Source organism: Diceros bicornis, chromosome 3 (genome assembly GCF_020826845.1).
Source record: "Diceros bicornis minor isolate mBicDic1 chromosome 3, mDicBic1.mat.cur, whole genome shotgun sequence".
Classification (NCBI taxonomy): Eukaryota; Metazoa; Chordata; class Mammalia; order Perissodactyla; family Rhinocerotidae; genus Diceros; species Diceros bicornis.
Window position 1 is genome coordinate 15,123,554 of NC_080742.1, and position 14,032 is coordinate 15,137,585.

The following is a 14,032-nucleotide window of genomic DNA, read 5'->3' on the forward strand; positions in this document are numbered from 1 at the left end:
ATATAAAAGCCATATATTCTCACCACCCAACGAGCATCATTTTAACATCTTATTTCTTATCCTTCTAGATCCATACCTTATTGATATTCTCTATTTGATGAATTGTCGCCATACTCTCCTTTAATTCTTTAAATATGGTTTCCTTTCATTCTTTGAACATATTTATAATACCTGCTTTGAAGCCTTTGTTAAGTTCAACATCTGCACCCCTAAAGCAGTATCTGCATTTTTTTTTGCCCTATTTCTTTGCATTTCTCATGATTTTTTGTTGAAAATTGGACATTTTAGGTCATATATTATAGCAACTCTGGATTCTGATCCTCTCTAGGATTCTCTCTTACTGTTTTCTTTTTGTTATTGTTGTTCATACATTTATTTGTTTAGTGACTAATTCTGTGAAGTGTGTTTCCCCCACAGTGTGCAGCCTCTGATGTCTCTGTGTAGATACTCTTTCCTTGTTTTTATTTTTAAGGTTGGCCTCCTGGAGGTTGCCCCTGGGTCAACATAGCTTGGTCAGCCATTGATTGGTCAGAGATTTTGTTTAAGCCTCCTGAGCCAGTAAAGTTTTCATCCTTTTCCATTGAGTCTGTATGTGGCTTGGGGCCACTTTCAAAGTTCAGGGAGTTTACATATCTGCCCTGCCTTTAGCTCAGGGACTGATAACTTGGAAGTACCCTCTCTGGTCACTCCTGAGTGGTCACAGCCTTGGGCTTTTCCACAACCTTCTGGACCACCAGTAGTGAGTGTGATTTTAGCAGGGCCCTCTTTGGCTGTCTCTGGCCCCAATTCCTCTGTTAAACTTCTGCTTGTCTGCCTCTACTGGTATCATTAAGCTATTAACTGCCTTTTACTAACCCTTGTGATATCTATTGTTTACTAACCTTTGTTAACCCTTGTGATATCTATTGTTTTTGACAATGCTCTGGGGCATGGATATTCTACATTCTGGTCCAAGTGAAGTGAGCATTCTCAGGCAGGGCTGCAGCTTACTTACTCAGTCCCACCTTGATCAGCAGGAGCTTGGGGGATAACTGACTCTGATCTTGTTTGGTTGCCCAGCCCAGTCTCCCTATAAAGGGGGAGCTTGGGGAGTGGGGATCAGTACTACTGAACAGCTGCAGCAGCCCACCCCGTAATGCTCTTTCACAGTACAGAGCTGGAGGGTGGGACCGATGAGTACAGCAGTTTTCTGGGGCTGCCCCACCCACCTGAATAGATCTTCAGCAATAGGACGGTGGAGGAGGTGGGCTCTTCACTAGCTGCCAAGCCTGCCCGGAATAGTTCTTCTGCAACAGGGAGCCAGGGGTGATGGATGCAGCTCATGGCTCAAATGCCACAGTTTCCCACTGTTCTTAATGAGTTTCAGTAGATTTTGTTGAATAAATGCTTCTCAATTTCTTGTATGCCCTGCGGTCGATTTCCAGAGACTTGAAATGGTTGTCCTAGATAATTTTGACTGGTTAAATCAATGTTTCTTAGAGGGAGAGAATTCATCAAGCTCTTCAGGCCACCATTCTGGAAGTTCCACCCCGTGGAAGTGGTCTATAATTTATCATTTTACTTATTTGCTTTAGCTTACAATATAAAGAAAATAATTGGAAAGTATCAAATTCAATTATTAACAATAAACCTACTGAGTGTCATTTAAGTATTCTGTAATTTCCTTTGTGTCTGTCTCCTCAAACTGTGAGCTACTTTGGCAGAGCCGATGTCACATTCACTTCTGTCTCCATCACACAGGGCAGTGTGTGGAGGTAACGGTCTTTTCAGCTTGAAAACAAAACTAAATACTGCGTGTGTTTTTACACATATGACACCATAATTTCCTTACCCAAAGGCTTACCTCTAGTAGCTAGCTGGTTGGCTAGTTACTAGGCTGGCCCTCACATGGCTTTCATAGTACACACATACGTATGCAAACACCCACTCACACACTTACCTTTTCCCACTAACTTTTCTCCTTTAAGAGTGTCTGTATGCAAAGCTTTTTCTTTTTTAACGTATTAGACTTTAAAGGCACAGTGCCTATGGCCTACACCCTTTTCAGGAACAAATGAAAATATCTGAGACTTGAAATAAATTATATCTTGGCTCAAAAATATAGAAAGAAAGGGCCAGCCCGGTGGCGTAGCGGGTAAGTGCGTGCGCTCCACTTCAGCGGCCCAGGGTTCGCAGGTTCGGATCCCAGGCGCGCACTGATGCACAGCTTGTCAGGGCATGTTGTGGCGGCATCCCATGTAAAGTAGAGGAAGATGGGTACGGATGTTAGCCCAGGGCCAATCTTCCTCAGCAAAAAGAGGAGGATTGGCATCAGATGTTAGCTCAGCGCTAATCTTCCTCACACACACACCCACAAAAAATACAGAAAGGAAGCCGTAGAACAAAAATAAATGTGTTTAATTAAATATCTGTAAAAGGTAACATTAGGTCAACCTACCAAGAGCAACTCAACGCTTAAAAAGTTACACATAAATTATATTTAAGTTGGCATATGAATACATTTTAAGATATTTGATATAGTGAGAAGTGGAGCATCCTCAAAGGTCTTAAAAATCCTGTTCACCATATTTCACCCCTATATAAAAAATGATTGTTGTGGGGATTAGAACCCAGGCCTGACATCACCTTGTAGTGCCCTCGTGAAAGATCCCAAACACTTCCACAAAGAAGACATGGTTTCATAGTGCATTTAACAATGTTTTTCTACCCTGATTGAGTAGAGAGACCATGAAACCCCACTGTGTAGACTTGGACCTTTGCATTTTGTCCATTACATTCATTCATTTGCTCACTCAGCAAATATCTGCCAAGCACCTACACGGTACCTGGGGCTCTAGTGGCTAAGGATACAGTGAAGAACAAGGTAACGAAGGCCCTTCCTCAAGGTGCTTGTGTACTAGTCGAGGAGTAACACTTTTTAAAATCACATAAATAAATTTATTACCACAGATTATAATATATGTTATAAAGTACAGAATTCTGTACTTGAGTGGTATATATGTATCTATCTTAGATTTAGAAGTCAGAGACAGTCTTCTTATGGATTAATATTTAAGCTAAGGGATGAAGAAAGAGTTAGAGTGAGGTGGGGGAAAGTGAGGACAGGCCAATGCAGAGGCCCTGGGGGAGGACGGATTCGTGCATTTACGAGACTAAAAGGCAGCCAGTGTGCCTGGAGCACTCTGAGCTTGAAGGGGGTGTTGTGAAAGGAGGTTGGGAGCAGCAGGGCCCTACAGGACCTCAGGGGTCATACCTGGGGTCTTGAATTCTATTCCACTTAAAGAGTTTCGAGCATCCAGCATCACAGCATAAAAAGATCTCCATGGATAGCAGATGAACGGGGGCCCCAAGTGGAAACAGAGGTGGAGAGGGGGACAGTTGGAGGTTTTGTGGTAGTCCACCCGAGAGATGATATGACTTGGACTAGTGGAATCAGGGAAGGGAGAGGATTCAACAAATATTTTGGAGGTAAGAGCAACAGGGCATTGAAAAACACAAACTCTTCTTTAGTTTTATTTCTTGATCCTGTGTCACTACCAGTTCAGTTAAAGTCAAACCTAATACAAATGCTCATTGCATTATGGTTTAGTGTTTGATGTTGTGTTATGATGTCTCTTAACCACTTACCATGTAGCTCAGAGAGTAAATCAAAGTCGTTTATCAGAAATGAGAGGAATAAATAATATCTGTTTATGTACTAGATGAGCTCTTCATGCTTCTTTGATAGTAGAGGCAGAGGCTTTGTGGTAGTGATCATGGATTTTTGGCAGGGCAGTGATCATGGATTTTTGGAGCTGGACCACTTGGGTTTAAATCCTGACTCTGTCTTTAACTAGCTTTGGAACTTTGAACAAATTACTTCTTTAGTTTAAAATGGAGATAATAATCCCTACTTCACAAAACATTTTTGAGAATGAAATAACTGATATACAGCACTTGCTCATAATAGATGCTCAATAATTATTAGTTCTCTCAAATTACAAATAACCATCCTAGCAATCTACACTATTTGGATTGTCTGAGCCCAAGGAGCCGGTCTTGGGATTTTCAGGGTAATCATCAGTAGGAGAAATACATCTAGGTCTTCTGGGTCCAACTTAGACCCATATTTAGATATACGTTTTTTAGAATTTGAAGAATTTAGTTAAATTTCCCTCAACTTACAGCTGAATAAATCACATTCTAGGGAGGTGAAAAGACTTGCCCAAGAACACAGAGCTTACTGGAGGCAGAAGAGAACTCCAGGGCCGGCCCCGTGGCTTAGCGGTTAAGTGCGTACGCTCCACTACTGGAGGCCTGGGTTCTGATCCCGGGCGTGCACCAACGCGCAGCTTCTCCGGCCATGCTGAGGCTGCGTCCCACATACAGCAACTAGAAAGATGTGCAACTATGACATACAACTATCTACTGGGGCTTTGGGGAAAAATAAAAAAATAAAAAGAAGAGAACTCCAACTACTTTCTCCAAACACCCAGCATCTTTCTAATGTACCACATTGCCTTATATGTTTCCTCTCCAATGATTAACTGAAAGATTTTTTAAGGCATCCATATATCCATTTTATCTCCTGCTTAAAGCGTAAAAAAGGTGATTGCTAATAGTGATCTTGTGTTCTCTTTGCTAGTTACATGCTATGGGAAAACTTCCTGCAACCAGAATGGCAGAGTTAAAAGCCAAGTATACCTTGCTGCATGATACCGTGATGAGGTACGCTATTTACCAATGTGGAGACATCTTTTGTCATATTTATATTTCTTGCTTTAAGAAGTAAAGACCTGTCTTATTTTGCATTCTCCCAACAGCAGACTCTGAGGCAAGGATTTGAGTTCAAGTAGTTTGAGAAGTTGGGACCAGAAATTATCGTGAGAGAGAGGGGAAGTGAGACTGGGAAGCGAGGAAACCGGGGTGGATGTGTTAATCTGCGAGTCAACACTGTGGGCAGCTGGGGCTCAGTCTCCCTGAGGACCCTCTGAGTGACTATGTAGAACACCCGCAGAACTCCGCACTGAAGAGTGAGGAAACTGGGATATTTGTCCACCAATTTCCATCCCTCGCTGATTAAGGATTGCTCCTAGCGGGGTGATCTCCTGGCACTTTTAGCTTACCCTTGGAGAAGCCAAGCCAGCTCCTATGGCCAGAGAAAGCCCTCAGGCAGAGGCACACAGGTGCTGTTGGTATGTGTAGTAACTGTCCACCAAAGCTAGAGGTGACTCCCAGAGTGGGCCAAGGGGGTTTTGGTGGGATGCTGACATTATCTACTACAGGACACACCTGTGAGACTCTCTCCTCCCCAACTCTCTTCATCACTCAGAGGTATAGGTTCTATGACAACCCCAGCCTACATCTGCTGAGACTTCTGTCTTTCCTTCTCACCTCTTCCTCCTACCTCAGGCTACTCACCTTAGCCCAGTTCCACCCAGTCAGAAGTACGTCAGAAGAATAGGCTTTCACGGAATAATTCAATAAGGTTTCCTAAGCACCTGCTATGAGCCATCAGGAATCAAGGGGGAAAGAGAGTGAAGAAAGAAGAGGAAATCATGCTCTGCTCCTTCTCCTTACTACTCCCAAGCCTCTTTCTTTTGCCCACCTCCTGCCTCATAGCCTTGCATGGTGTCTTCGTCAAAAGCCAAGGAGAGACAGCAATAGATCCTAATCCCAGCCATCCTCTCCCCCAGTCTCCAACCATTACCCCTACTTCTTATGTTGCCCAGAGTCATTTGGCTACTTTGAGGATGGGAACATGAGGGAAGAGGGAATGACTAGGAGAAGAGCAGAGCTGCATCACTATGCACCCTTCACTTCCACCCTACCCCGTACTTACTCAGTTCCATTCAGGCTCCTAACCACCCTCCAGAGCCCTCAGCTTTGGCTCCTCCTCTTCCTCCCCAGCCCCAAGCTAAATCCTCACCCTGACCCCTAAAGGAGACTCCATTTCCCATAGTTGGTCCTGCCTGCCAGTGTGTACACATAGTTCTCAAGACTCAGGAACTTGGAGGATGTGGATGGAAAGTTTGGGGTAGTGTTTTTCAATGTACTTCACACTGCTTAACTGGGAAAAAACTCTATGCGATTCTCAGGGAATCCCTCTGAGCCTCTTTGCAGATACAAGAAATATTGCAACATTTCTCACTCTCTGGATAACTCTATTCCAGTGCCCCACAGAGCCTTGTGGGCTGCTGACTTGGCTTCCTCCTTGCCTGACCCACAACTCAGTTCCCCGGGCCCCAGTGACAGATAGCAATACAGGACCAAAGCTGTGGTGTTATTTCTTCCTACTTCCAGGTTGTGTTGCAAAACCATTATTTCCCTTCTGCTACCCACATTTTACCTCCTCTTGACCCCTTAGTTCCCTCTCTTGTCATTACAAATACCTACCACTCTCTCCATTCCTACTGCCTAGTGGGTGGGAAAGGCGTGAAGAAGTAGACTCTCCACAGTTGCTGCCGGGGCTGTAGCCGGGCAGATAAGGCTGGAAATGATGAGCTGAAACTGAATGAGTTTTCCATAGAAACCATGCTATAAGAGTTGTTAAATTCTCTTCTGCCAACACTATATTTCAAGTCCATGTGGTTTATAAATTACCATTTGTGTTCTGGCGGGAACCCTAACCACCTTGACCACCTCCTTTCTGGGGGAAATAAGGTACTGAGGCCCAAGCCAATGCCATACATTTCCATTGTTGAAGACTCGTGTTAAGGAGATCGGATAACCTTAGATTTACAAAGCATACTAGCATACAAGGAAATTGAATTATAAGAAATAACTCCAGCTTTGATTAATGAAAATTATATGTGTCTCGTTGTAGCTGTTGTGGCTATTTGGGACCTAACATAGTGCCTGGAACATATTATGTCCCAATAAATGTTTCCCTAGATGCTATTGAGCAAATGACATATTAAATCCTGGGAAAATGGGTGGCGCTGGTAAATTCAGTTCAGACAGGCTTGATCAAGTCATTGGGCATCTCTGCAAATGAGCTGAAATCTGAAGATTTCTCCTGGTGAGGAAACTTGGTGGGGAGCGTGCACCAAAAGAGAATACTGGCTTTAAAACAGGAAATGGCAAGGGTCTTGCTTCTGAATAGAAGTAGCTAATGTGAGGGAGTTGGGTTTTGAGAAAGACGAATCAAGTCTGCTGGTAAGGCTGGAGCTGATGCTAGCTTGCAGCATAGGTGAGTGAGTTCTAGAAGATACTGGATATTCCACCAAGTCCAATTTCTACGTCCATTCAAATCTGCTTCTAGCCAGATCCTTAACCCTTCTCCCTAGATAGGGACAAGGCTGTAGAATACAATTGCGGTTGGAGAAATCCCCTCTACTGTGATGTTCAGAACTAGCTCTAGCCAGGCGTTGAAATTAGGATCAGAAAACTGTAAATTAATTTATGTCCATAATTTTATAAGGAAATTCTTCTTCCTAGTTTCCTAGTAAAGTGTCCTTAGGAAACTTTCTGTCTTTTCTTAGTTCACTAAGGAGGAAAATATTTTCCTACAATCAGGTCATGAGAATTCAAGAATCCGAGAGAGCCAGGGTTGCTGGGGCAGTTGAAGGGGGGGACCCGCTCTTCTCCTTGTTATTCCTCCCACTCCTGGAAGTCATGATTGTTCTTCAAAATCAAGTGCAAATATCACGTTTCCATCCAACTTACTCCTTTCTCTGTTATCCCCACCATCTTGATTTAGACACTAGTGGTAGCACGTGTCACCTGGTATTCCAGCTACCTATTTATGTCTGTCCCTCTCTGCTAGATTGTGAGCTCTGTTCTCCTCTAGTACCTAGTGCAATACGTGGCACAAAAATGTCACTGAATTGAATTGAACCCAAGAATGGAAGGAACCAGGAGCAATGTGGACATGCTCCTTCTCCTCCTCGCTAGACCCCCACAGGAGCTACTAAGGGTATTGCAGGTATACACTTCTCATTGTGCAAATCTCTGTTTTCATGGAACTAGCACACAAGATTCAGAGGTCCAACTGCTACAGGATGCCAAACGTTTCACCGAGCAAATACAACAGCAGCAGTTTCACCTGCAGCAAGCTGATAATTTTCCAGAGGCATTCACCACCGAGGTCTCCAAAATGAGAGAACAACTTCTCAAGTATCAAAATGAACACAATGCAGTGAAGGAAAGAGAGTTCCATAATCAGTACAGATTAAATAGGTAAGTACACAATTCTCTCAAGCATTCTGAAGACAGATATGAGCAAAGCTGTTTCCACATAAACAAAATTAGAAAAATTCGACTAAATTAGGAAAGAATTTAGGTGCGATGAGTATGAGGTAGCAATGTTAGGTGATTACAAGCCTGGTTCTTTCCTTGATTCCCTAGAATGGGCAGTCCCTGAACAGGACGGTTATACAACTTCTAGCCAAAAGCTCAGGGAGACACTCTCAGGAAAAGGAGATCCCTGCTGTGTTTCCTATGTGTCAGGAAAGCCATAAGCATTGAGAGCTGCAGCCAAAGAACACACTCCACAGAACAAGGTCTTGGCATACACCCTCACCCTTTCCACCCTCTCTGGCCCTGACGGTGGCCCCTTGTCCTTTCTGCAGTACCAGATCACAAGTCTGCATGGCAAGTTCCCACATGCACTTTCCAAACAAGCCTAGGGAGCTAAGGGTCACAGCGGGCTCACTCTACTCTTCTAATATAGGAATGGGGACCACATCTTCAACTTTATTCTCCTGTTACTAAACTGTTCCTTAGGATCAAGAAACACAGTTATAGCCTTTTGGAAAATACATTTACTTATCCAAATATAGAGGATGTCATTCAGTGAACTAAAGCTGAAATGTATTGCTAGAAGGGCCAATGTTATTTCCAAAATCTCCTCTAACATTCCTCCAGTGGAGTAGCAAGTCAGTGGAAGAGTTTGTTCAGCAAATCACACTATTTAGATTGAATTTCAAAATGATTGCCATCCAGATTTTGTGCTTTGGTGAGCTGTGTGCTGTGCCTGTGTACTGGAGAGAAAGCCAAACCATCTCTCCTAGAATTTCTTACCATTTAAGGTGGCAGAACTTTCTCGGGCTATTTTTAAGAGTAGGTAGATTTCCAACAAAGCGAATATAATTCAACTCTGCCAAGAGATAAGCAAATGACTTGAGCGACCTTCTGTGGACTTTGCAGGCCCTGGGTTTTGAGTCTTCTCTTTGGGGCCTATTTTTTCAGCTGGGGAATGAAGAAGGCTAGCTTAAACGGAAGAATTATATTCGGGTTGGGGAAAATTTGAGTTCCTTTTTGTCTTTCAATCCAAACTTGTTTCAGGCTCACCAGTGAGATCTATAAAAAGAAAGCCTAGCTATTTCTGTGCTTTGTAAGCACTCTTTCAGTTGAGAAAATAATAAAATTAAAACAATTGGTGGTTGTTCATTAGTATTGAAAATATGAATGCTTGACATTTCCATGAAAGGGTAAGAAGAACATAAGTCAGTTGATATTTAAATTGCTTAAAATTTCCAAGTATTTCTGCCAAGGAAAAAAAAACCAACCAGAACTCTGTCTGGCCTTTTAGGTATAGACAAGCAAATTGTTCACTGAGTTACTTGGGATAGGGAGGGTACCATGCATAGTGACCACAATGAACAAGGCCATTCAGAATGCACATTTGCAGAAATGTTTAGTGTGTATTCTTTTTGGATTTATAACATGTAATACTTTAGCTTGAGCAGACTCCCTTGCATTTGCAAATATTAGCAGCTCAAGAATTAACAAACTTATTTTCATAAAAATAATGGTGATACCAAAAGAAATACCAGGAAAGAATTATAGGCTATGTATTCCATTGGCTTAACATATTTAGTATTACATGGTACGGAAACAAATTCTCAACACTCCCTCCTCAGGAACAAAGTAGATAATTCCATCCCCACATAAAAATAAAGAAACTAAGCCGGTGAGAGAAAACTATTCATCCAAATATACACATGATATTTTTCAGATCAGCACAACAAACTCTCATTTTATTTCAAGTCTCAATAACAGAAGCCCAAATAACCAGCCCTCCTCCACCCATCTTTAGGAACTTCTAAATCGCTGGCAACTACTAAGAACAATATATTGTTCAAATAGTGTAGAGAAAGGATTTTACTCTATAATTTGGTTGATTTTCTCATGTTTTCATATAATATGAACTCTTTAATAAATGCTAATATTAAGCATAATTATGTGGTCGGTTAATAATTAAACCTGTTATAATAGTTTCGGTTCTTGGATTAATATTCATTGATGACCTCTTGTAAATACGTAGTTCAGGAAAGAATATGTAACCTACTTGAATAAGTTAAATAAATACATTATAAGTAAATAATGAAGTAATAAATAAGTACCATTGAGAACTTATTTTGAAAGAATGTAGAAGTCATTATCTTTCTAAAACCTTTCCCTAAAAAGATTTTCCAATGTTCTTTTCAACCTTTTCCTTGCCTTCACTTTGTTACCTTTTTTGGGCTTCTGCTTTCTAGTAATTTGCAAGATTTGGACAGCAAATAAATTGTGTCTTTCATGCTAAATCTGATGCATTCCGACAAGTCTTGGTCAGCTGGGGAAACAAGGCCACGGTCAGTCAGCGCTGTCCATCACGGGTGTGGATGTGGAGAGTGGGAACACTCATGCTGCACATGTGCAGGACTGTCCTGATGTGACCCTGGCCTCGGTGACTATTCACCCTTCCATAGCTTTTTCCTGCCGTCCCTTTTGGTGCTCACCCAGGGTTTAGTGGTTGTTTTCCATTCTTAGTCCAGAAATAACAGCAATGTTGGAACCAAGAAACAGATCTGGTAAGAAAGGAACAGAGGGATTATTTTAGCAATGCATCTGGAATTCCAGAAAGTTAGAATATGACAGAGGAGCATACAGGTCTTCAGAATTAGCAGGAAGGAAAAACTCACAGCTGGAACAGATTTTACCTTCTAAACTTTTTTTAAACCTTTCCTGCTCCCACTGCAGCAACAAAGAACAGAATGAGCTTAGAACAGGTTTTGCAGAGTGTAGGCCTCACAGCGAAAGAGAAGCACATGAAATACTTGTTTAAAAGGCAGATTCAACCCTAAAACTAATGATTCCAGTTTCTCTTAAGCCTCCCCACCCAAGGCAACATTTGAATTTTTTACTGTCTTCCTGTGTGAATCAGGTTCATGTCACAGTTTGAGAAGTATTGGTCCCAAAAGTGGTTCTCAGCCCTGACTACATGTTAGAATCACCTGAGTCTCCTCTCAGTGATACTTAATCTGGGCTTAAACACCAGTGACAGAAGCTCACAGCTCCCATAGCAGCCATTCCAGCTTTGGATAGCCTGACTCTTAACTAGCTATTGCTTGCATTGGTTCAGAAATCTACCTCTTGCAACTTTCACCCATTTGGGCTGGTTCTACTCCTAATGGTGAGTGATGCCTCTTGCACATACATGCAGCTTCCTGCTTTGTCTCTTCGCCCACAAGTCCTTAAGACCGAAAACCTTTGATGACATGGTTTCAGTTAGGACTCTCTTGCTGCAGAAAAAAATGAATCCTGAGGAGCTTTGACATTGAGGCACCCCTTAGTCAGGAAAGCCAAAAATGTCAGACAGATTTAAACTTTAATGTCACTTTGAAAGGTTAGGAGTTATATAACATGGGACCAAAAAAAAAAATTTTTTTTAATCCCAGTAATGCCACACAAAAATGAGAATCCAAAAGGAGAAAAAAGATATACTGCATAAAGATGTTTGTTACATTATTATTTATGAAAAGTGAAAAATTGAAAGCAATCTAAATATAAAAAATAGTAGAATATTTAAGTAATAGTGTATTCCAGGGGCAGCTTGATACTGAAAAGCACTCTGCAGTCAGATAGAGCTGGGTTTGAATGTCAGTTCAGCCTTGACCGTGTGACTTTGGGAAAGGCGCTTACCTCCTCCGGTTCTTCACTTGTGCGATGAAGATATAAGACCTACTTAGCAAGGTAGTAACATTTAGAAATGGTGTTTAGAAAGTGCCTGGCATATAGTAGGTTCAGTAGATGACAGATAATATTTAGGATTATGTTAAAATGGTACATTCACCCACTAGAAAACTTTGAAACTAACTATTAAGTTATTAATTATGAAGTCTGTTTTGCAATTGGGAAAATACTTTAATTACATGTTGGGTAAAAATGGATTCATATATATACACATTTAATGTAATTTTATTAAAATATACAGGGAAAATAAAAATGATCAACTGTGGTATGATGGGGTGGGATTATGAATAATATATTTCTCTATAAATAGAAAAATATACATCTTCTAAATGAAAAAAGTCAATCAGCGTTTCTTAATAAAAAAGAGAGAGCTGCATGATAGAAATATAATTAGTTTAAAAAGTCCTAAAGAATGAGCCATTTTATATTTGTTTAAAGAGAATATCATCTTATATTGATTTAAAGAAAAGACTCTGAGTCTTATCTTGTGGGAGAGCTTCATGTCACCATTTTGAAACTCAGAGACACTCAAGTTGCCTTTACAACCAAAAGATGGCAGCACACTACCACCCCCTGGTGGCAGCATAGGTGAGGTGTAGGATCCATAGCTTGGAAGTAAAATACTGTCAATTTATACGCAGGCTCCGAAAGCAAAGGCATAAGTAGGCAAAGCTCTAAAAAATTCAGCTTCAGCTTGAGGCCCAGACAACTAACCTAGATTAAATTCCATGTGGCGTGTACTTACTACACTAACCTTAGTTTACACTATTGCACATAAAATTTTATAAAAATAAACCCAGGTGTGCATGCATCTTTAGCTCCACGTTCCCAGATCTACTGGCTAGTGGGATTTGCTGATTTGATGGACCCAGTGGAAGCTGTTGCAGTAATCCAGGCAGCCACTAGTTCATTGAAAATAATATAAAGAAGAAAAGGCCCAGAGCCTGCCTGGAAGGAGCCGGAGTCTAGGGGGCAGGTCGTGCTCCCAAGCAGTTATAAAGTGATGAGATAACTGCCCTAATGGGTGTGTGTCCACAGTGTTATGGGAGGATGGGGAGGAACCCTAAATGGGCCTGCAGGAGTCACTGAAACCATCATAAAGAATGGACACCAGGTGGCCTGGCAAACAAGCATGGCGAGCACATTCTGAGTAGAGAAAATAGAAAGTTATTACTGCAGAAATAGCTTACTCTTTTGTTCTTTGTCAACCTTAGTTTTTTGTTTGTTTGTTTTTTGCAGCTTAATGGAAGAAAAAAGTCTCATAATAAAGGAATTAGAGAAGATACCTAAGCCAGGAGTAAGTCTTAGATGGTCTAGTTTGTTAAATACAGCTGGATTCAAACATCCCTTTTGATAAATATTAATGTTTATCACAACCATACCCTGAAACATTTGAAAGAGCCTTACTTATGGATAATGCTGAAAGGAATATCTTACATGGCTTCTGGAGTAAATCTAAGTGGTGCCTATTACATGATTTTGCTATTTGGCATCTAATTTTAGACTGTGTTTAGTTAGACAATATCTGCTTTGTTTCCAGAAGAAAAAAGGATTCTGTGGTTGGCACTTAAAAACATTATTTTTATGGGTGGACCTCAGACTCTTCTGGGAAGGAAGAACAAGATTGTGAAGGACCCAGGAGCTGTAACAATAATGGAATGAAGTGAATGTTAGTGTGGCTTGTTGCTCTCAGTTTCATAGCTTCACAGACTCAGAGTGTTTGGCACAGCAGACAAAATTCATCTGCTATCTTTATTACAGTTGATATAGGCCTTCTCCTTGCATTTTTACAATTTGCTTTTCAAATAAAACAATGTTAATAATAAAAAATACATTATTTTTACTATGGCTATTATTTTCACAGCTTCCTGAACATCTCAAACTTATTACAGGAAGTTTTTATAAAGAAGATGTATCACTTATTTATTCCTGCATAACAAACTGCCCCAAAACTTGGTGGCTTAAAACAACAACTGTTTCTTATTTTTCACAGTCCTGAATTATCCTGGTCTGAACTGGCTCAGTTCGGGCTGGGTGGTCTAGGATGGCTTCATTCGTATGTCAACCAGTTGGCAGGCTAGTTGGTCTAAGG

At 41.2% G+C, this 14,032-nt stretch overlaps 1 protein-coding gene across 1 annotated transcript in view; it reads left to right on the top strand.

The window, feature by feature from the left end:
- Positions 1-14,032, top strand: part of CCDC146 (coiled-coil domain containing 146) — a 109,132-nt gene that overhangs the window by 56,745 nt on the left and 38,355 nt on the right. The window contains exons 3-5 of the mRNA XM_058524009.1: positions 4,625-4,707; positions 7,951-8,160; positions 13,180-13,237. Coding sequence (XP_058379992.1) covers positions 4,625-4,707; positions 7,951-8,160; positions 13,180-13,237 — 351 coding nt within the window. The remainder of the gene's footprint in view (positions 1-4,624; positions 4,708-7,950; positions 8,161-13,179; positions 13,238-14,032) is intronic.